Here is a 21430-nt window from a genome sequence, read left to right on the forward strand (position 1 = left end):
TATTTTAGAGCAGACAAAAGAATGAAAATTCTAATATCAATCCTGTAGTCCATTACAACTGAAACACATTGCACAGGTCTTCTCAAGTAAGGTATGCTTTATTCAAAAACATTTTGGACTTGCCTTTATTAGGTTGGTGTCTGCAGCTGCTTCAGATTTTATTATATACAGTGCATTTATCAGTCATAAGTATGATGTATGTATGCAAATTAACACCATCATCCTTTATTTCATTATATTTTTGAAATTCTAAATGTTATTTGGGTATATTTGTAAGCCTGAAACAGCCTCAGACACCACCCTGACAGTACAAACACATTTATTCTTCAAAGGAACACTTGGCAAAAACGTCTCAGATAAAAATGTGTAAAAAATATATTAAATATGTATATATATATATATATATATATATATATATAATAAACTTGGGTAATACAAATAATCAACATATAGATAGTCTAAATATGAAATCTAGATTAGTTACCTTACCCTAAGTCAATATCTAGAATTTTAAACGGGCAACACAAACACTTTTATTCTGCATATTCCAAAACTCAACCTTGCGATTCGAACTGACAATCGTGTGGACGTTTCTTCCTGCTCCTAAAATGCACAAAAATAACTTGGTGTTTAAAGACTTTAAAATGCCACAAGACTGAAACAGAGGTGCCACAGAATTGTTCATCTCTTCTTTGCTGTAAGCATGATGAATTAAAACAGCTATCGCCCGAACAGGGACTTGAACCCTGGACCCTCAGATTAAAAGTCTGATGCTCTACCGACTGAGCTATCCGGGCTCTAGAGGAAGAGAGAGAGTGGTCTGTGCTTCAATCTCCGGGTGGAAAGTGTGAAATGTCATATGTCAAACATTACTTTATGATACAAATAGGAAAGTGGCCTATTGTGGATGACATACAGCTGAATCATAATAGTTTGTGTTGTTTAATGCTTACATAATGAATATAAGTAAATATAATTGTTAATCATAGGAAACATTTGCAACATTCACTAAAACGTTTACATGTGAGCATTTTTTATGTATCAAAGAATTATTATAAAAGACCAAATTCATGAATACACTTAGTGTAAACAAATGCGCACGTTCAGACAAAACATCAGTCAATCACTTAATGTGTTTTATATTTATTTTGTAAAAGCATTTTTCAAGCGAAGCTGAAACAACACATATCATGGGTTATACGGTATACAGTTATACTTTCAGCAAAGTGTCGCACCAATGCAAAATTCTAATTCCTTCTTTCATAGTTCCTTGGTTTTATTGGCTGTAAACTCCAATGAGTTAAAAAACGCTGACGCCCGAACAGGGACTTGAACCCTGGACCCTCAGATTAAAAGTCTGATGCTCTACCGACTGAGCTATCCGGGCGCTCTAACGGTTCTATCTCCCGTATCAAAGATAAAACTAAATATAATTGTGAACACGTTGTTTCATGGTTTTCATGGAAATGCTATTAGTGTAATTAAAAACGTTATACTTAACGGGATTTTGCTAAGGAGGGTTAAATGATGAATAGAACAGTATTATTCCACATTTAAGGCGCCACCATTGTATTTCAACTAAAACGAACCAGTCTGTTGTCTGCATGGGCTGTAAGCGAAGAAGGAAGGAAGTGGAAGTTAAGCCTCTCGCTTCACGTTCCCTTCGTCCTACTTCCCCCCTGGGCTAACTACGGAAAGTCGTTCGGTTCGCTATATGCATGCTAGTTAGCACTGACCATGCTGGTGAATTATTATTAAATACTAAGTAAATGTGACACCATTTTTATACAATACGGGGATAGCTGAATACCTAATTGTCTTAAAATGTCAGTGTTTAGTCTCGCTGCTAAACGCACATGCCGTGGCGTGTCGTGCCTGAAAATCACTCGATACTGCCTAACAAACGTGGAGAACTTCCACAGAAGAAGAAACAGCTGCCTGGAGAGCCACATCACAAATGTAACGCGTCTGTTTAGCTCTCATCCACATAACTCCAAGGTAAATTGAAGGTCAATGATAAGACTGTTATTTGAATTGCAGACGGTCTATTCAGTAGCCAATGCAGGACACTAGGTAGGCTACACGTTAACTTGTCAGTCTTGTTACCTGGGTGTCTCCTTTTAATAGGTACCAGAGGTTGCAACATGGGAACCAGTACCAGAGGACCAACTTCCCCCGGTAAATATCCTCATGCCTAGTTGAACGTAAACATAATACAACTTGTATTGTGTTTAATAGCCTAATGCTTGAAATTCATGTTCGATTTTAGATAGTTAGTTGAAAGCCTTGTCTTAAACAATAGGTGGCTGCACATTAAAACAGGTTTTGCTTGCTGTAATCATTCCCACCTATTTATGCTGGCCAATAAAAGATCCCTTCCTAATGCGTTTTTATGTCATTTATGAGGGACAAAATTCACAGTCCTCGTTGTGTACAGAAATGTATTCGGATGTTTATCTGTATCTAACATGAGGCTTCAACAGTCTGACAGTACTTTTAGTACCAAATTCCCTCTTTGTGTTTGCACAGACTGTTTAAGCTACTTGTTGAGCTGCAGCAGGGGATTTGTAACACAAGGAGGGAATTTCTTAAGAAAAAGACCGTAACTTTGCTGTGTGTGTGTGTGTGTGTGTGTGTGTGTGTGTGTGTGTGTGTGTGTGTGTGTGTGTGTGTGTGTGTGTGTGTGTGTGTGCTGTGCGTGCGTGCGTGCGTGCGTGTGTGTGTGCGCGCGCGCGCATGTGAGTGTGAGAGACATCACAACAGTGATGTCATTAAAACGTCAGATATTACCAAAGACCAAAGGTCAAATTATGGGGCATGAGCATAGACTGTATATGGGTATGAGTCATGACAGTGTTCGCTGATTCAAAGTTTTTACTGGATTTAATGACTTAATTTGGTCGTTACAAGTTACAGTTATTTACAGTTTAAAGACATTCTTAAGTGCTGTTGGGGAAAAAAAAAAAAACCTGTTCTGTCACACATACATTTCTAAGCCACAGACCATTGATTTTACAGCCTGCCCATATTCCTACTGACCTGGTGGACAAACTGGAGCGACTGGCCTTGGTTGATTTCCGCACCAAACAGGGACTGTTCTGTTTGGAGAAAGCTATACGATTTGCAGATCAGCTTCATGTTGTTGACACGTCAGGTGTTGAACCAATGGATTCAGTTCTGGAGGACAGGTATGGTACAAACTGTTGTGTAAAACCGCATATTTGCATGTGGGCCTTTTTATCACAGTTATAACCACATAGCGTAACAAATGAGCAGCAACTGGAGCTCACTTTTAAATTCTTGTGAAGACTATTGTATGAATGTGGTTATGTTTTATCCATGCACATCCAGGGCATTAAACCTGAGAGACGATGCAGTGATGGAAGGGGACTGTGCTGAAGAATTGCTTCAGCTCTCCAAAAACACAGCTGAAGAATATTTTGTGGCACCACCAGGTAAGAAAAAACCTGAATACATTTCATTTTGAAACAATTGTGTTCAGTTCAAGTTTATTTTCATATGCATATTAGTACAGAGTACCACGGCAATGAAATACAATGTGCCTTGGCATTCTCTCAGCACCAGTCAATAAGTAACAATTCTAAATAACATTTAAAAACATACAAGCACAGTAAACATAGTAACTAAGCTCAGGCCTCAGCCCTCCTTCCTGTTGTACTATCATTCAATAGCCTTATTACCTGGAGGTAAAAACTACCCCTGAAACGTGATGTGCGCGTTGGGATGCTCTGCAAATGTCTAACCGTTTGGAAGGTGGGAGAAGAGATTGTGTGCAGGTTGACTAGAATCCTGCATAATACCTGGTGCCTTCTTAGTGCTGCGTTTCCAGTAAATTTTCCGGAAGCGGTCCAAGTGGAACCCCAATGACTTTAGATGCAGTTTAGACCACCTTTGTCAGAAGATTAAGGTCATGTGAAGTGGCCCTGCCAAACCACACTACAATGTTACCTGTCAGTATACTCTCAATTGTACAGCGGTAAAAGTTCTGTAGAATGTTAAGGGACACACCATATTTCTTGAGACACCTCAGGAAATAAAGCCTCTGATGTGCCTTCTTAATGGCACAGCTGATATGGAAGGACCATGAGAGGGAGGCTGAAATGTGGATGCCTAACAACTTAAAGGTGTTGACAATATCAACTGGAGATGTGTTAATATAGACAGGTGTATGTGTGGATTTGTTCCTTCTGAAATCTATGATGACCTCCTTAGTTTTCCCCACATTGAGGGACAGATTATTTCTGCGGCACCACATGATCAAATTACTCACCTCACCCCTGTAGGCAGTTATTCGTTATTGCTGTCAATGAGTATGTACCTGTATCATACAGGACTTCCTAACAGGCCGCCCCCAGACAGTTACATACTCAGCCTCTATAGTGTTAAACACTGGAGCACCTCAAGGCTGCTGTCTCAGTCCTCTATTATATAGACTGTATACCTATGACTGTTTAGCAAAACATCCCACTAACAGTAGTGTGAAATGTGCAGACGATACTACTGTGTCCACCTGCAGATGGAATTGCAGAGGCCCAGGTCTAACAGCTTAGGTATTAAAATAGAACGTTGTTTATTTTATGATTGCCTGTACATTATTGAAACAGTCATGAATACAATTGCACACTGACTGTATCTGCCTCACTGGCTTCTGACTTACTACTGCCACGCTATACATACACTTACCTGCATATTTATACTACTGTCCTCAGTGTATATATCTCATCTAGTGTATTTATAATTATCCTACTGTCTATACTCCTGCACTTTATATTTTGGCAACGGCCCCCGTGTTCATACTTCTCGTCTATATCTTAGTGTAATTATTTCATACAGTTCATACTGTTAATACTATACATATCTTAGTGTTTTCATATCTACCCATTACTAGTTATTCTATACTCCACATAACTTGGCAATGAAAAAGTTGAACCAATCTAAATTTAAAGATAATGGTGTATATTTGTCATCCTGTTTTGTTTGTAACTGTGAGGATCCTTAACTAATATTTATTTTTCTTACCACAGGAAACATTCCGCTACCAAAGAGGGAGGAGAGGGCAGCCTTGCTGAAACATTCAGAGTTGTGATATTTATTGCTATTTTTTCATTTGTGTAAAATTAAAAACCTGCTGGTCATGCATTTAGATTTTGTTGTTTTTCAGTTTCCTTTGACACCTGCAGTATGGTTGAATCTTGTTAGTTTCAGTATCATTTTATTAAAATTGTGTGAGAGCAGTTGTGTGGACGTTGGCAACCTGTGTTAGAAGGGCAGTGCAATGGCTGTCCATTGTTTTGATTTGTGATTTACATTATGACCATGGGGTCAGCTGAGAAAAAATGTGTAAATCTATAAACTGTGCACATGGCTTGTGAATCTGAGGGGGGGTGGGCATGAAATGTATGTATCCTGTTTTCATTCTAGTGTTGTTAAACTTTAATAATACAAATTTTAATATTTTCTTTCGGTTTTGTTTTCAAAGAAAAACTTTTCTTTAAAATATAAGTGGCCCAAAAATAACCATAACGTGTTTGTCAGGCACATTTCATCTGATGAAATTATTTTCCCTTTCCTTGTTAAACTACACAGTTTAACAAGGTGCAACACAGTGCTGATCTGGCCATTTAATCAGGCCATCGAAAAGTCCCCTGTAACTCATTTGTTTGCTCCGATTCATTCATACTGAACCTGTTGCCCCACTAAATACTAACTTATTAATGATCAAATCATTGCTGCGCCCATAACCCTGGAGTCATGTTTGGCTGAATAGAAACCGAAAGTTATTGAGGCAGAGAAGGAAAACGAATCTTAAGTCGTAAAGGGAGGTGTGGATCAGCTGAGGCAGACTGTATATAAACAGTGGTAGCTGAAGCCTCTGACAGCTGATCCTGAGCATAGTTGTTGTTCTGTCACCGTCTGAAGACCTCAAGTTCTCCGGAGGAATTTGCTAAAGTAAAGATCACAAGGTAAGTCTCTTTATCAACGCTGTAATGCACCGTGCTACTTGATTAAAAAGAGTTTATGTAGACTTAATTTGAATGTGTTGAATGATCTTCCAGGCCACTTTGATCATGGACATAACCATCTGCATGCTGAACGGGACTTCCCGCACCCTGAGGGTGCACCCTGAGGACACAGTGGGGTCTCTGAAAATTCTCATCCAGGACAAACTAGGATTTCCCTCTGCAACGCAGAGGCTGGTGTTTGTGAACGGCATGAACACCGATCTCAGCGACGACTCGAGGCCCCTGAGCTCCTACGGCTTACGATCTGGCGCCAGGGTGTCCCTGCTGGTGACCCAGCCGGCGACCGTCCAGGTGTTCCTCAGAAACGAGAAGGGGAAGTTGAGCACATATGACATCCAACGCGACGAGACTGTGAGCCACTTCAGGAGCAGGGTCGAGAGCAGAGAGGGGATTCCGGTGAGCCAGCAGAGGCTCATTCACCAAGGCAGAGAGATGAACGAGGGCAGACTTTCCGAATACAATGTTGAAGCGCTGAGCACCATCGACCTGGGTCTCCGTCTAAGAGGAGGCTGAGGACACTTTCATATAGTTCATATTCTGTACATTCCTTTATTTAATCTAAATCAAGATCTGACAGCCTCAAATGCCATATTTCGTATTTATTTGTATTTTCATTTGGAAAAAGCAATGCATTCCAAGAGTAATTCTGCCATATCTAAAAAATGATCATAACGTTCACACACACACACAACACAGTATGTTAGAATTGTATTTTGACATGTTTTAATATATTAACTGGACACTGTTTAAAAAAAAAAATGTAAATAAAGTTAAAATGTTAATTTGCATGTCTCTTTTTGTCTATGTTCTGTACTGTATAGCTACCATTTCCTGAGCTCATGGGTGGAGCTGTACCCTGTACAGACCACACTCAAGTAACCACAAAGGCACACGTTAGCGCTGTTTTACAATGTACTCCAGTATTTAAATGAGACTGTCTCAATCATACAATTCAAGGTTTACTTTTAAAAAAAAGGTTTTTTTTTTTTTTTGTTTTTGGTTGGGGTTAATAAAGGGGAGTTTTTTTTTAAAAAAAAAAAAAAAAAAAAAAAAAAAAAAAAAAAAAAAAAAATAAAAAAAATTATTTTTTTTTTTTTTTTTTCTAAAAAAAAAAAAAACTTTTTTTTCACAAATCCAAGATAGCGTACCAAAATAAGAAAGCGATCATGTTGGCAAACAGCACTCGGAACTAAAAGCAAAAAGACACAGGAAAGGGGGAACATTACAGTGTGTCAGTGTGTGACTCAGCATTTGTTCGATGACAGGATGCCAGTCAAATGCATACCTGAACAGGCACAAAGTTGATATTGATGAACTGGAAGGGAGTCCACACTTTCCAATTCATCTTTAAAGCAGTCCAGTAACTTCCTCTCATCTTCTTTTCAAAGTCTAAATAACATTTAAAAACATACAAGCACAGTAAACATAGTAACTAAGCTCAGGCCTCAGCCCTCCTTCCTGTTGTACTATCATTCAATAGCCTTATTACCTGGAGGTAAAAACTACCCCTGAAACGTGATGTGCGCGTTGGGATGCTCTGCAAATGTCTAACCGTTTGGAAGGTGGGAGAAGAGATTGTGTGCAGGTTGACTAGAATCCTGCATAATACCTGGTGCCTTCTTAGTGCTGCGTTTCCAGTAAATTTTCCGGAAGCGGTCCAAGTGGAACCCCAATGACTTTAGATGCAGTTTAGACCACCTTTGTCAGAAGATTAAGGTCATGTGAAGTGGCCCTGCCAAACCACACTACAATGTTACCTGTCAGTATACTCTCAATTGTACAGCGGTAAAAGTTCTGTAGAATGTTAAGGGACACACCATATTTCTTGAGACACCTCAGGAAATAAAGCCTCTGATGTGCCTTCTTAATGGCACAGCTGATATGGAAGGACCATGAGAGGGAGGCTGAAATGTGGATGCCTAACAACTTAAAGGTGTTGACAATATCAACTGGAGATGTGTTAATATAGACAGGTGTATGTGTGGATTTGTTCCTTCTGAAATCTATGATGACCTCCTTAGTTTTCCCCACATTGAGGGACAGATTATTTCTGCGGCACCACATGATCAAATTACTCACCTCACCCCTGTAGGCAGTTATTCGTTATTGCTGTCAATGAGTATGTACCTGTATCATACAGGACTTCCTAACAGGCCGCCCCCAGACAGTTACATACTCAGCCTCTATAGTGTTAAACACTGGAGCACCTCAAGGCTGCTGTCTCAGTCCTCTATTATATAGACTGTATACCTATGACTGTTTAGCAAAACATCCCACTAACAGTAGTGTGAAATGTGCAGACGATACTACTGTGTCCACCTGCAGATGGAATTGCAGAGGCCCAGGTCTAACAGCTTAGGTATTAAAATAGAACGTTGTTTATTTTATGATTGCCTGTACATTATTGAAACAGTCATGAATACAATTGCACACTGACTGTATCTGCCTCACTGGCTTCTGACTTACTACTGCCACGCTATACATACACTTACCTGCATATTTATACTACTGTCCTCAGTGTATATATCTCATCTAGTGTATTTATAATTATCCTACTGTCTATACTCCTGCACTTTATATTTTGGCAACGGCCCCCGTGTTCATACTTCTCGTCTATATCTTAGTGTAATTATTTCATACAGTTCATACTGTTAATACTATACATATCTTAGTGTTTTCATATCTACCCATTACTAGTTATTCTATACTCCACATAACTTGGCAATGAAAAAGTTGAACCAATCTAAATTTAAAGATAATGGTGTATATTTGTCATCCTGTTTTGTTTGTAACTGTGAGGATCCTTAACTAATATTTATTTTTCTTACCACAGGAAACATTCCGCTACCAAAGAGGGAGGAGAGGGCCGCCTTGCTGAAACATTCAGAGTTGTGATATTTATTGCTATTTTTTCATTTGTGTAAAATTAAAAACCTGCTGGTCATGCATTTAGATTTTGTTGTTTTTCAGTTTCCTTTGACACCTGCAGTATGGTTGAATCTTGTTAGTTTCAGTATCATTTTATTAAAATTGTGAGAGAGCAGTGTGTTGACGTTGGCAACCTGTGTTAGAAGGGCAGTGCAATGGCTGTCCATTGTTTTGATTTGTGATTTACATTATGACCATGGGGTCAGCTGAGAAAAAATGTGTAAATCTATAAACTGTGCACATGGCTTGTGAATCTGAGGGGGGGTGGGCATGAAATGTATGTATCCTGTTTTCATTCTAGTGTTGTTAAACTTTAATAATACAAATTTTAATATTTTCTTTCGGTTTTGTTTTCAAAGAAAAACTTTTCTTTAAAATATAAGTGGCCCAAAAATAACCATAACGTGTTTGTCAGGCACATTTCATCTGATGAAATTATTTTCCCTTTCCTTGTTAAACTACACAGTTTAACAAGGTGCAACACAGTGCTGATCTGGCCATTTAATCAGGCCATCGAAAAGTCCCCTGTAACTCATTTGTTTGCTCCGATTCATTCATACTGAACCTGTTGCCCCACTAAATACTAACTTATTAATGATCAAATCATTGCTGCGCCCATAACCCTGGAGTCATGTTTGGCTGAATAGAAACCGAAAGTTATTGAGGCAGAGAAGGAAAACGAATCTTAAGTCGTAAAGGGAGGTGTGGATCAGCTGAGGCAGACTGTATATAAACAGTGGTAGCTGAAGCCTCTGACAGCTGATCCTGAGCATAGTTGTTGTTCTGTCACCGTCTGAAGACCTCAAGTTCTCCGGAGGAATTTGCTAAAGTAAAGATCACAAGGTAAGTCTCTTTATCAACGCTGTAATGCACCGTGCTACTTGATTAAAAAGAGTTTATGTAGACTTAATTTGAATGTGTTGAATGATCTTCCAGGCCACTTTGATCATGGACATAACCATCTGCATGCTGAACGGGACTTCCCGCACCCTGAGGGTGCACCCTGAGGACACAGTGGGGTCTCTGAAAATTCTCATCCAGGACAAACTAGGATTTCCCTCTGCAACGCAGAGGCTGGTGTTTGTGAACGGCATGAACACCGATCTCAGCGACGACTCGAGGCCCCTGAGCTCCTACGGCTTACGATCTGGCGCCAGGGTGTCCCTGCTGGTGACCCAGCCGGCGACCGTCCAGGTGTTCCTCAGAAACGAGAAGGGGAAGTTGAGCACATATGACATCCAACGCGACGAGACTGTGAGCCACTTCAGGAGCAGGGTCGAGAGCAGAGAGGGGATTCCGGTGAGCCAGCAGAGGCTCATTCACCAAGGCAGAGAGATGAACGAGGGCAGACTTTCCGAATACAATGTTGAAGCGCTGAGCACCATCGACCTGGGTCTCCGTCTAAGAGGAGGCTGAGGACACTTTCATATAGTTCATATTCTGTACATTCCTTTATTTAATCTAAATCAAGATCTGACAGCCTCAAATGCCATATTTCGTATTTATTTGTATTTTCATTTGGAAAAAAGCAATGCATTCCAAGAGTAATTCTGCCATATCTAAAAAATGATCATAACGTTCACACACACACACAACACAGTATGTTAGAATTGTATTTTGACATGTTTTAATATATTAACTGGACACTGTTTAAAAAAAAATTTAAAGTTTAAAATGTTAATTTGCATGTCTCTTTTTGTCTATGTTCTGTACTGTATAGCTACCATTTCCTGAGCTCATGGGTGGAGCTGTACCCTGTACAGACCACACTCAAGTAACCACAAAGGCACACGTTAGCGCTGTTTTACAATGTACTCCAGTATTTAAATGAGACTGTCTCAATCATACAATTCAAGGTTTACTTTTTCATCTTAAATTATTTTGGCAGTGCTCTGTAAAAAAAAATATATTTATTATGAACAACATTTATTATGTTCTGTAATTACAAACAATCATGTATCCAAAATACAGCAGCTTGTTAGAATGGCTTAAACTCATTGTACAGGTTTGGCTGGAGTTAATCACAAGAGCTACTGTGAGAATTATTGTCCAGATTAAAAACAGGTAAACAGGAGTACAGTAAACAGCCAAATGTTAAAGCCACAGTTTACTCCAGATTCGTTTTCACTGAGGAAATCTAGGGAAGCCTCATTTCCTCACAGATGCAAGATAGGCGTACCAAAATAAGGCGATCATGTTGGCAAACAGCACTCGGAACTAAAAGCAAAAAAGACACAGGAAAGGGGGAACATTACAGTAAGTGTCAGTGTGTGACTCAGCATTTGTTCGATGACAGGATGCCAGTCAAATGCATACCTGAACAGGCACAAAGTTGATATTGATGAACTGGAAGGGAGTCCACACTTTCCAATTCATCTTTAAAGCAGTCCAGTAACTTCCTCTCATCTTCTTTTCAAAGTCTGTCCACCCTTTAGCCTGACAATAGATTGGAATGATTATATATTTACATTAATTCATCATGTTATTGCATGTATTTAAACTGCATATAATACATGAGTACAGTAGACTAAATACTATGGTAAAAAAATCCAGGTTGAAACATTGAAATCATATTTACAGATTTTCTCAATTGTTTACACACATTTTCTGAAAGCATACCTCATATTCTCAGATGTCTACATACACACAAAAGGCAAAACACCACAAATCTCATCACAGATTATGGCTCATCTTGGTCTTGCCCTTCCTCTTTCTCAGTCCACCTTCTTTTACCTCTTGCCTCTCTCTCCTAGGTTTGCTTAAAACAGAAGAGCTCACCTGTGGCCCTTTTATTGCTAAGGTTTTGTTTTTTATTTGAACAATTGTGCAACATGTGTTTGCCCATGTGAGGAGTCAGAGTGGATAGTAGGAAATGTAAGTTTAGCATTTTGAATGGCAGTGCGTTGCATGTGAACACAAGAGATTTTATTTAAGAAGATCGTGCCAAATGTAATGAATTGTGTGTAGTGTTTTGAAAAAAAAAATGCATAAAATGCAATCTGAGTGTAAAGCAGGAAATGTGCTTGTACTTTAGCAGGATTGGTTCAGTGGGTCTGGACATGAGTCACAGGTTGTGGTCATTGTGTCTCAAGTACCAGTATTAGTGTGTAAACAATTGAAAAAAAACTGTAAATGGGCAGTAAAATACCAAAACAAAATTATAACAGCAAAATTGGCGTTACAAACTGGGACCCTGAGTTTGAATGAAATGGGCATTTACCACGCACAGAGGGTCTAATGAAGGAATTTATCAAATTGCTTTATGGGAAGTGTAGGATCCTGCATTTTTTTTAGCTTCACCCATACCAGGGGCTAAAGAAAATCAGCATATCTTGGCCTCTGCTGCAGCAATTTTTTATATTCTTTTTGTAAATCTGTCTCTTGCAATCCCCCCCAACTTTATGCCAGTGCAATATCAAATTGCTGGAGTGCCCACATGACCAGTTTCTGAGATGACCTACCTCCAGGATGTTCATGACAAAGTAGAAAATGAGCAGAAAGCCAGGGGCAAAAACAAGCCGATCCAGTAGCAGACGTTTGACTAAACAGAGCGGGTCTGTGCTGGGCATCCACACTTCCATCAGCTGGTAAAAGTAATGGCTCAACGGTCCTGTAATAAACAACCTGAAATAGACAACCAGGCATAATGTGACTACAGAATCTTTTTAAAAATATATAGACGTAAGAGGGGAGTTCAAGGCAACACCCCATTACATTCATTTATTTTTTTACAGATGAGCCATGAAAAGTATGTCAAGCCTCAATTTTGTTTCTGTATTAAGTCTCACCCATAAATGGCATAGCGTGCAGCCGCAGCTGTGTCAATCTCATTGACTTGGGCTCCATTCTTGGCCTTTTTTCTTGCCTCCAAAAACTGAGACAGAAGATTTCCTAAAGCTGTGAGGATGCCACTGAAAGTATCAAGAACACACAACGAAGACAACTCTGTCAATATGCAAAAGGTACATTCATAATAAGGTAATACAATAAAATCAGTGCGATAAACTTATTAGGGGAGGTTTTCCAGGCAGATGCTGATTGGCTAAAGCCAGAGTACTGACACCAAGGGCAGTGTGTGTCAGTGCAAACAAAGTGGAGCTTTTCAAGTAAGAACTGCTAACAAATGGCGATATTTGTACATTAACAGTAACTTAATAAACTTTGGTTTGACTTTGTCAGTCCTTCAGTAAATAAGAACGTCTAATTTCTGACTGTCAAACTGAGGAAACACGACACAAAACAAGCACCAAGCTGCACAAAAAAACACTATAGTCAGTGACTAACCAAAGCTACAGACCTCGTTACAGACTTAGTTAGGATGGGATATTTCTTCAGAAGAACCAGATACTGCTGTAGTAAACGGAAATGAATGGACACATCCCGGACTGGCACGCTTTCCACAGGCATTGTCAGCTGTTTAACTGTACACACATAACCACTAGCCTGCAGAACTGGGCAATAGCTGGTAGATGCTCAATCGGATCTGCTAGACTGGCCGACGTGGTTAGGTTTAGGCATGAGGAGTGGGGATTGGTTAGGGTTGAGGGAAGAATATCAGGGTAAGCCAATCAGAGGCAGAATAAATCGGGCCACGAGGCACGTCCTTTGACGTCGACGCGTCTAGCGGATCCGAACTAGCATCTAGCGCAATAACTGGGCGAGGTTGAAACCTGAAACATGTTGAAACCATGGGCTGAAAACTATGTGAAATGTCTATGGTTGAAGAGGAGCTTCCGGAGCTTCCCCAAAGTCTTCCTGCTCACGTCATTGCGCCATCAGCGGAGCCACGCCTTCACGTCGACGTCAAAAACAGCCGTCAATTTAACCTTTTTTAATCATCAATGGCAAAAACAACTGTGTCGAGAAAAGTTTAAAGTGATGTCGAACAGCACAAACAAAATAGTAATAGAATAAGACGGAATACTTAAAAGTGTGGTTCCATATATAATTTATTTTTTTGGCTTACCATTTCTGTTATTGTTTATTCTGGCCCCTCCTGAAAGCAAAACACAGACTTCTATCAGGCCTTTCTCATGGCAAACATTTTGACTTGATACAGCAGGAAAAGCACTGGAAAAGTGAACTAATAACTACTTCACTTTATTTACGGTAGATGAAACAGTGAGCCAGCATTTTCACTAAGAGGGCCCTGCACTTAAATTGTGTGTGTGTGTGTGTGTGTCCAACTGACACCTTCGTGCTGTATAAAAATATAGTCATATGCAGATAACATTCACTTTCCTATGCTCAATTGACTATGCCCGTAATCAGTTGCGGACAGCTCGGTTTACTTGTTGTAAACATGCAATTTTTTCAGATAAATCTGCAGGAGTCAACTTCCGCAATCTCTGGTGTCCTCATGGAGTCCTCGTCTGACACTTAATCTGTACCGAGGTCGCTGTGGGGTCTCACGCAGTCAGCAAGTTATTACTTTAAGTTTCATTAAAAAGGCCCTTTTAGGTTTTAACTAAATAAGTAAGACTGAACTGCAAACCAAGAGAACCACCAGAGACTACACTGAGCAAATTTAGAGACATTAATATACATCGACTTCTTGGAACCACTTTAATAGAACCAACAGTTCAATAAAAAAAAAAAAGTAAAAAAAAAAAAACACAAACATATTTACAAATGTTGAAACAACAGTTTGAGAAAAGGCATTTAAGAAAATTCAGTGTATAGCACAAAACAACAGTTTAAACTGCCAACATGAACATGAATTAAACAGGAAAGTAAAGCTTATGGGTGGGTTTTGGTCTGTAGTTAGCCAACATGCATGTTAGAAAACATGAATAACAACTTAAAGTGCCTTCCAGTTTACGGGAGACTTTCCGGATTTAATTAGCAGCTCGTTGGCCTTTGAGAAATGCCTGCACCCAAAAAATCCTCTATGAGCAGACAAGGGAGAAGGATGCACAGCCTGCAGGACGTGGTGGCGTTTCTACAAAAAGAGAGAACATAAACTTAGATGCATGAACGTAATAAAAAGCTTGGGTTTAAAAACAACAATGCAGACCATAGACCGTATAAAACAGGGTGCACACCCACCCTGTTAATAGCGGCTCCCTTCTTCTGAGCATATGATCCCCACAGCATGAAGACGAGGCCTTCCAGGTTGTTGCTGAGCCAGTGCACCACAGCGTCGGTGAAGGTCTCCCAGCCTCGGTCTTTGTGGGAGTTGGCCTGGTGCGCTCGGACGGTCAATACCGCGTTGAGCAGCAACACACCTGATGAGCATGGTCAAAGATGGGGAAGACGGCAGGTCTGTTAATGACCGACAGCTCTGTTGTTGTGCAACGGTGTTCTACAGACTGCTTTAAAAAGAAATACCTTGTTTGGACCATCCAGTCAGATCTCCGTGTCCAGGGTGCTGAAAGCCCTCAATGTCCGTCACCAGCTCTTTGTACATGTTCCCCAAACTGGAAACGAAAAGGGTTTAAGGGTGTGATTAATATGTCAAAGGACAGTACACTATCTGATGTCAAGTTAGAAAACTGACTTGTTCACAGGCAGAGATACTGAAAAGGGTTTAACCTGGGTGGAGGAGGCACTGGTCTTTTGACACTAAAGCACAACCCATGGGCTTGGTTAGGACCATGATATGGATCCTGGCCAAGAATCACCACTTTCACCTGGAATTAGAAACAGATCTTTCAGTGACGCAACTGTGACAACTAATGCCAACCTAAGAGATATTACAGATAACAGGGGTCGACATTAACTTTTTGAGGCACTTGTCCTTTGGACAAGTACATTTACGTTTGACTTATCCATGCACAAAAGTCACTTGTCCGGGTAAAGATTTATCATTTTATTTTGCCAATGCAGAATTTGAACAAACCGTTGAAAGCTGGTTTGAAAGAGGCTGATTTACCAAGGGATCCTTTAAAAGGTGTAGCTACTTTACAGTTGAATATTACCTGATATTTAACCACGTACAAATGCTAATGCTTGCTAGGTACACAGCTGCCGACACTAGCCGTGTACCTCATTTGTCAGCCAAGTTAGGTTGCCGCAGAACATTACTCCTTCATTAAAACGCACCCAGTCAAAATTATCTCTCCAGCTGTTCACACATTTTCTTTCCCTTTTTAACTCGTATGGTGCTGTTGTTGTAAGGTTAACTGTTCTTGGTGCTTTCCCTGGCACTTGGCCGGGCTGCAGAGCCTGAAGAAACATCACTCTCCACGCCAGTCTCCACCACTGTTCTTCTGGCAGGTAAAAATGTAGGTTTAAACTGCGAGCGATTATTACTTGGACCGACTCCAAAGCATTTTGAGTTGGACGCTGGTTTGACGGTGTAGGATATATATTTTGTCACTATAGTGCGTAGAGGCTTTTAGAATCATAACGGACCATTGTTGTCCGATTCTCCTGACGGTTTGTGAGAAAAGCCATCTGGCAGATACAATTTGAAAGAGGAGTACCAGGACATTGGGAAGATAATTTGAGCTAATCAAAGAACTCTTAGATCGGGAGAAGCGGTGAACAATGGTCAGTGTTTTGCAAGCGCGAGAAATGTGGCACAGGGTGTGAAATGTCCTTGGCTCTCACGCAACTCCCTAGGTCTGCAGAAGATAAAGAAATACACAGGTATTCAGTAATATGAACATCGTAAAACGTTTTGTAACCAGTGTATAGATTTGATGAATAGAAAAGCAACCGTAAAATATCCCAAGAGTAACAAATGCCTATTTCGGCCTGGGAGTGAGAGAGTCAAGATAACATTTCGCTACATCGTGGTACGGCCCGGCTGGAGCCGAGAAGATCTGGACTACATCCAAAACTGATGACAGCACCACCAAGAAGATGGGACAGAAATGGATAAAAAAGTTTTTAAGATAGCTTGGCGGGACTCTTGTCTGTTTGCTAGGAGAGAGATAGATTTTGTCTTGTAATATCTGACCCGTTGGGGTTAGTTACAATCTCGGTTTCGAATAGTTCTACATAAATAAAATGTGTTTGCTGGTTTATTTTTAATATTAAATGGTTTATACTTTGGTATCAGACACGGTGTCACAGGTCAGGGAAACATGTCAGTGTAACTTACATCTGGGATGTCACACATCTGAGTCCAGGTGAAGACATGTTCAGCAGGTGGGTACACAGTGTGGTGTTTCCTCTCTTCAGAAACAAAATCCATCAACTGTGGCAGAGATATGAAGTTATTCAAACTGTTCAAAACAACATAAAGCTTTCACAAATCTGAAACTGTGTTTTAAAGAATCATTAGCCTCTTGGGATAACTTAGTCCAGATTTGACAAGTCTAGGTATGGTGGTTTTGGATCTGGACCTGGTCTTGTGTGGTCTACATATGAAAAAGAACAGGGAAATCCCCCTTTATTGCATTTTCAAAAATAGAATAAAGCTTTCACAAATCTGAAACTGTGTTTTTAAGAATCTTTAACCTCTCTGGGATAATTTGGTCCAGATTTGACAAGTCTAGGCAGCGTAGTGGTTTTGGATCTGGAACTGGTTTAATGTGGTCTACATATGAAACAACTGTGAAATCTCCCTTTATTGCGTTCTCATAAAGACAATAAAGCTTTCACAAATCTGAAAGCGTGTTTTAATACATTTACCTTAATGACTTACACCCTTTCAATACAGTAAGAGGTTCAAAAAACGGAGGATCAGTCACTCAGCAATGTAAGTTATGCTGGTATACGTGCAGTTTAATGTCCCAAATTCCCCAATATCCTTAATTAATTATGAACCTGCTAAACCACCTGTGCTACCCTAAACCGAACCCTAACCTGTCTCTAATAAGACCCTCATCATTTGGGACCCTCAGTTATTGGAAAATAATTTGTGACACTAAACTGCACGTAAGTCAGTTATGTTTCCCTGTGAATCGGACGCTGTGAATCGGAAGCTAACTTCAGCTTTAAGTTTCCCTTAAATTTCCCCTTAACCTGCGAATCGGAAGCCAACTTCTGCGTCGTCAAAACATGCATCAAAACAACAGAGACACCATGTGCAGTGTGATGACTTGTTCTCTCACTTTTTTAAAGTAGGGCTTTCCAAATTCTTCAGACAGTCCCTCTCGCCAGCTTCTCCCAAACCCTGGAGGTGTGTGAGCGGAAGCGTGGAGTCTCTCCAGCGCTGCTCTCTTGTTGCGGGCTATCCGGTCAAGCTGCTCCGGGGACAGAGGAGCAAGAGGGAGGCTGGAAGCCTCTGGCTCCACCACCGAGGACCTCAGCTTCTTCTGGATAATTTTAGTGTATTTAGCAAAATACAAAACAGGTGAGAAGCGTACAGGTGGAGGCGAGACTAGCTTTAGAGACCGTCGACAGTGCAGTACAAACATGCTCGAGCTATGGTAGCTGTGATTAGGACTTTTAAAAACAATCAAGAACACAGCGGTACTTGTGAACGCAGCTTGGATTACGCTGAACGTGTCGTGGGAAAAGATAAATCCCTTAGTGTTTCAAATCATAGACAAATACTACTACAAATTCACTGTAAGTGATGATTAAATATTAATAACGTCGTGTTTTAACACTACAAGGCTAGACATGTGTCTAATGTTAACTGACAAACTGAAGTAACTTCGCTCACCGGGTCTTTGGCATCCTCCTCGGCTTCATTTATATCCTTAGAAATTCTCTTTTTCGAGACCGGCGAAAAAAACGAGTGAATAGTTTTTTGTCCAATCATTTTGTTGAAAAACACCTTGGCGGTAAGCTGCCGTAAACTAAGAACTTCACGTATTATCTTATGTGGAAGCAAAACAGCGGTTGGCTCCTCGGAAAACAAAAACTCTCTCAATGGAACTGAAGTATTTCGCGCCAAAGAAAGTGACGAAACAGAGTTATGCTAATGAGCTGAGCGCTGTTCAAGACAAACTGCGGCTAGGTGTTTTCTACGGTTTGTGGTAGGTTAAGCACCGAGCATTCGCCTGATTTATCAATTATTTTTTGTTATGTTAATGTTATTGTCGTTATGTGATATTGTATTGTATAACGGCATGATGTCACAATCTTTGCTGTTTTGTAGTAGTTTTGTTGCTAAAATAAACTGTTCGGTTAATTGATTAGTCGACAGAAATTAATCGTCTATTTTTCAAGCAAAAATGGCCCAAATTATTTGGTTCCATGTTCTTAAATGTAAGCATTTGCTGCTTTCTTTTTCTTATATGATAGTAAATTGAATATATTTACATTTTGAACTGTTTTATACAGTCTATGGTTTTAATATGTCACCTTGGGCTCAGAGTAGAGCTTAGATCGGGCCCAAAAAATCAAGCCCGACCCAGCCCGAGCCCGTGCACGTTGTGTCCGAGCGGCCCGGCCCGAGGATAGTGGCGGAAAATAACGAAGAAATTGTAATCACTATTTTCTGTTCTACTATATTTCTATCCCTATGTTATAGACAAAAAGAGTCATTGATTAATCGGGTAAATGGTTAACAGATTAATTGATAATGAATTATTATGTAGTAGTGGCAGTCCTATCTTTTATCAAAAGGTCCTGAATTCAACAAAATATGACAAATTTCAACTTAAAAAATAAAATAGTGTGAGAATTCTGAGGCAGTATAACAAATCAGTCCACTCAATGCAGACCCACACTGAAGATGCTTTTGTTACGTTTATTTAATCTCAAAAATCCGTAAGAATGTTTCATTCTTCTTTGCATCATCCAGGTCTTAAACATCCTAAACTTAAGCTCCTCAGAGTTACACAGACAACAGGTTACTGCAATGGAAAAGTTTGTGAATAAAAGCTCCTGCATTAATGATGCAAAAAGTCCACAGAAGAAGATCAAACTGGAGAGTGATGAGAGGATCGAGAATGAGGATGAGGGAGGTGAGTTCTCTCATCCTGTTCCCTGGCAGAAAATAGAGGCAGAGGGACTAGACTGTGATTATGCTCTGCTGTTCTCCAAAGAAGAAGCACACCACCTTTTTAAACAGCTGGAGGAGGAAGTGGTGTACTCAACAGGTACAATAGCCAACCTTTTTCTGTAACGTTATGACCAGAAGTTGCAGTGTAGTTGAACGATTGTGGCTGTTTTTGTTCCAGGAGAAGAAGCAAAGGTCCAGTTGTTTGGAAAGGTGCACAATATACCCAGAAAGCAGGCTACATATGGAGATGCAGGTCTCACCTACACTTATTCTGGGGTGACACGTTTAGCCTGCCCCTGGACTCAAACCTTGGAATATATTCGGGATGCTGTCACAAAAACAACTGGACAAACATTTAACTTTGTTCTGGTCAACAGGTGAGGAATTACTGAATCCAACTTGTAGAGGTCATAGTTTGGGATTCATCTTCCTGCTGAAAGTGTTCTTCTCTCCACCAGGTACAAAGATGGGCAGGATCACATGGGTGAGCATCGTGACGATGAGAAGGAGCTGGACCCCCTCTGTCCCATCGCCTCTGTCTCTCTGGGAGCGCCACGAGACTTTATCTTCCGGCACAGAGATGCTCGGGGAAAACAGAGCCACCGACAGATCAAACCCGTGAAGCTGGAGCTTGCTCATGGAAGCCTGCTCCTTATGAACTCACCGACCAACACTTTTTGGTACCACAGCCTGCCTGTTCGCAAAAAGATTTCCTTGCCTCGTATCAACCTCACCTTTAGACGCATCCTACTGGGAAGAAAGAAATGACCAAGCGTGGATTATCACCTGGGCCAGTGGGGCCAGTGCCTAAGAAGCCTCTGACTAAGGGGCCCCAAGTCAAGTCACTTCTGTCCTTGGACACATGGTCAAATATCACAAATCTAAAATTTGTTTGTTTATGTTGCAGCTGAATCTGACTGACTAAATGACAGCACAAGGTGAAATAAGTGATGACTACTGGGATTCTGGAGAATGAGCACATTTTACAGTAATCAGTGGTTTAAAAATGACACTTCTGACTCACTCAAGCTCAAACTACCGCTTCAGTAAATTTCATCAGGTTAAGTTTAGTGAAGCACCTGGCAATGTTCCTGAAGAAAGGAACAATAAAATCAACAATTCGACCTCAACTCCCGAGTGCAGACCATGAAGGCTACATTTAGCATCTTGTGTTGCACTCAAAGGCACTCATGTACTTTGACAGAGCAATGGGGCACTGTATGCTGATTGCAAATTAATTTGATATATTGGAAAGAGAGTTGTGTGCTGTTCCAAAGAAGATGTACAAATTTGAAAATAAAAGTATTATGGTCAATGGCCTATGTGTTTGGTCAGAATGTAGACTGATATTTGTCAGACTCAGCTTTGGATGGGTTTAAAATGTATTGGAGGGGGCCTACTGAAATATCAATCTATCCTTGGCTGTTTGCAGTTATCTGTAAAACAGACAGCCTAAATGGCAAACCAAAAGATTATTTTGTCAGTCTCTGACTTTGGCACTAAGTAGCATTTACCCCTTTTAAATTATGTACTATATTTGTGAAAAATATACTCCTTTTCGTTATAGATAAAATATTTAGTTTGAAACCCGTCAGCGACGGCCGCATGC

General features: G+C 40.3%; 6 protein-coding genes and 2 non-coding genes across 13 annotated transcripts; 4 read left to right on the forward strand and 4 right to left on the reverse strand.

The window, feature by feature from the left end:
- Positions 1 to 724: 724 nt before the first annotated feature.
- trnak-uuu lies at positions 725 to 797 on the reverse strand. The gene has a single exon. It is a non-coding gene; the product is annotated as a tRNA-Lys (tRNA).
- Positions 798 to 1314: 517 nt separating this feature from the next.
- On the reverse strand, positions 1315 to 1387 carry trnak-uuu. Its single transcript has one exon. It is a non-coding gene; the product is annotated as a tRNA-Lys (tRNA).
- Positions 1388 to 1648: 261 nt separating this feature from the next.
- On the forward strand, positions 1649 to 9309 carry gatc (glutamyl-tRNA amidotransferase subunit C). Of its 2 annotated transcripts, none has more exons than XM_039803883.1 (5): positions 1649 to 1998; positions 2128 to 2178; positions 3019 to 3188; positions 3352 to 3455; positions 8878 to 9309. In XM_039803883.1, exons 1-5 carry the CDS (start codon positions 1825 to 1827, stop codon positions 8937 to 8939), a joined length of 561 nt encoding a protein of 186 aa, XP_039659817.1. In that variant the 5' UTR covers positions 1649 to 1824; the 3' UTR covers positions 8940 to 9309. The 2 variants fall into 2 exon arrangements, with proteins under 2 accessions (XP_039659817.1, XP_039659816.1); XM_039803882.1 differs by lacking the exon at positions 8878 to 9309 and adding an exon at positions 5046 to 5166 and having other exon boundaries at positions 1650 to 1998.
- LOC120560962 (polyubiquitin-B-like) lies at positions 5831 to 6803 on the forward strand. Its single transcript, XM_039803884.1, has 2 exons — positions 5831 to 5984; positions 6078 to 6803. Exon 2 carries the CDS (start codon positions 6090 to 6092, stop codon positions 6555 to 6557), a length of 468 nt encoding a protein of 155 aa, XP_039659818.1. The 5' UTR covers positions 5831 to 5984; positions 6078 to 6089; the 3' UTR covers positions 6558 to 6803.
- A 352-nt stretch (positions 9310 to 9661) lies between the features above and the next one.
- Positions 9662 to 10633, forward strand: LOC120560963 (polyubiquitin-B-like). Its single transcript, XM_039803885.1, has 2 exons — positions 9662 to 9815; positions 9909 to 10633. Exon 2 carries the CDS (start codon positions 9921 to 9923, stop codon positions 10386 to 10388), a length of 468 nt encoding a protein of 155 aa, XP_039659819.1. The 5' UTR covers positions 9662 to 9815; positions 9909 to 9920; the 3' UTR covers positions 10389 to 10633.
- A 137-nt stretch (positions 10634 to 10770) lies between these two features.
- pxmp2 (peroxisomal membrane protein 2) lies at positions 10771 to 13690 on the reverse strand. Its single transcript, XM_039803881.1, has 5 exons — positions 13270 to 13690; positions 12761 to 12883; positions 12434 to 12596; positions 11289 to 11408; positions 10771 to 11189 (listed from the first exon to the last, which is right to left on the reverse strand). The coding sequence occupies exons 1-5, from the start codon at positions 13377 to 13379 to the stop codon at positions 11121 to 11123; spliced, it is 585 nt and encodes a 194-aa protein (XP_039659815.1). The 5' UTR covers positions 13380 to 13690; the 3' UTR covers positions 10771 to 11120.
- Positions 13691 to 14618: 928 nt separating this feature from the next.
- Positions 14619 to 18667, reverse strand: unga (uracil DNA glycosylase a). Of its 2 annotated transcripts, XM_039803560.1 has the most exons (7): positions 18535 to 18667; positions 17978 to 18181; positions 17023 to 17118; positions 15507 to 15604; positions 15303 to 15391; positions 15021 to 15199; positions 14619 to 14913 (listed from the first exon to the last, which is right to left on the reverse strand). In XM_039803560.1, the coding sequence occupies exons 1-7, from the start codon at positions 18631 to 18633 to the stop codon at positions 14773 to 14775; spliced, it is 906 nt and encodes a 301-aa protein (XP_039659494.1). In that variant the 5' UTR covers positions 18634 to 18667; the 3' UTR covers positions 14619 to 14772. The 2 variants fall into 2 exon arrangements, with proteins under 2 accessions (XP_039659494.1, XP_039659493.1); XM_039803559.1 differs by lacking the exon at positions 18535 to 18667 and having other exon boundaries at positions 17978 to 18319.
- alkbh2 (alkB homolog 2, alpha-ketoglutarate dependent dioxygenase) lies at positions 18109 to 21139 on the forward strand. 4 transcript variants are annotated; one of them, XM_039803562.1, is made up of 4 exons: positions 18109 to 18219; positions 19621 to 19918; positions 20000 to 20198; positions 20280 to 21139. In XM_039803562.1, the coding sequence occupies exons 2-4, from the start codon at positions 19678 to 19680 to the stop codon at positions 20587 to 20589; spliced, it is 750 nt and encodes a 249-aa protein (XP_039659496.1). In that variant the 5' UTR covers positions 18109 to 18219; positions 19621 to 19677; the 3' UTR covers positions 20590 to 21139. The 4 variants fall into 4 exon arrangements, with proteins under 4 accessions (XP_039659496.1, XP_039659497.1, XP_039659495.1 ...); XM_039803563.1 differs by lacking the exon at positions 18109 to 18219 and adding an exon at positions 18316 to 18437; XM_039803561.1 differs by lacking the exon at positions 18109 to 18219 and adding an exon at positions 18720 to 18850 and having other exon boundaries at positions 19725 to 19918.
- Positions 21140 to 21430: the final 291 nt, after the last annotated feature.

The sequence above is a fragment of the Perca fluviatilis genome, chromosome 6 (assembly GCF_010015445.1).
Source record: "Perca fluviatilis chromosome 6, GENO_Pfluv_1.0, whole genome shotgun sequence".
NCBI lineage: Eukaryota > Metazoa > Chordata > Actinopteri > Perciformes > Percidae > Perca > Perca fluviatilis.

What these genes read in the sequence shown, in the direction of transcription:
- LOC120560962 (XM_039803884.1), top strand. Translation starts at nt 6,090, where the DNA reads ATGGACATAACCATCTGCATGCTGAACGGGACTTCCCGCACCCTGAGG.
- gatc (XM_039803883.1), top strand. Translation starts at nt 1,825, where the DNA reads ATGTCAGTGTTTAGTCTCGCTGCTAAACGCACATGCCGTGGCGTGTCG. An exon ending in CTCATCCACATAACTCCAAG is followed by an intron (nt 1,999 to 2,127) that starts GTAAATTGAAGG and finishes TCCTTTTAATAG; the next exon opens with GTACCAGAGGTTGCAACATG. An exon ending in GATTCAGTTCTGGAGGACAG is followed by an intron (nt 3,189 to 3,351) that starts GTATGGTACAAA and finishes ATGCACATCCAG; the next exon opens with GGCATTAAACCTGAGAGACG.
- pxmp2 (XM_039803881.1), bottom strand. Translation starts at nt 13,379, where the DNA reads ATGCCTGTGGAAAGCGTGCCAGTCCGGGATGTGTCCATTCATTTCCGT. An exon ending in CTAACTAAGTCTGTAACGAG is followed by an intron (nt 12,884 to 13,269) that starts GTCTGTAGCTTT and finishes TGATACTTTCAG; the next exon opens with TGGCATCCTCACAGCTTTAG. An exon ending in TCAACTTTGTGCCTGTTCAG is followed by an intron (nt 11,190 to 11,288) that starts GTATGCATTTGA and finishes TTTTGCTTTTAG; the next exon opens with TTCCGAGTGCTGTTTGCCAA.
- LOC120560963 (XM_039803885.1), top strand. Translation starts at nt 9,921, where the DNA reads ATGGACATAACCATCTGCATGCTGAACGGGACTTCCCGCACCCTGAGG.
- unga (XM_039803559.1), bottom strand. Translation starts at nt 18,283, where the DNA reads ATGTTTGTACTGCACTGTCGACGGTCTCTAAAGCTAGTCTCGCCTCCA. An exon ending in AGATGTGTGACATCCCAGAT is followed by an intron (nt 15,605 to 17,022) that starts GTAAGTTACACT and finishes TTCTAATTCCAG; the next exon opens with GTGAAAGTGGTGATTCTTGG. An exon ending in GACTGGATGGTCCAAACAAG is followed by an intron (nt 15,200 to 15,302) that starts GTATTTCTTTTT and finishes CATGCTCATCAG; the next exon opens with GTGTGTTGCTGCTCAACGCG.
- alkbh2 (XM_039803561.1), top strand. Translation starts at nt 18,744, where the DNA reads ATGGAACTGAAGTATTTCGCGCCAAAGAAAGTGACGAAACAGAGTTAT. An exon ending in GGTGTTTTCTACGGTTTGTG is followed by an intron (nt 18,851 to 19,724) that starts GTAGGTTAAGCA and finishes TGATGCAAAAAG; the next exon opens with TCCACAGAAGAAGATCAAAC. An exon ending in GGAAGTGGTGTACTCAACAG is followed by an intron (nt 19,919 to 19,999) that starts GTACAATAGCCA and finishes TTTTTGTTCCAG; the next exon opens with GAGAAGAAGCAAAGGTCCAG.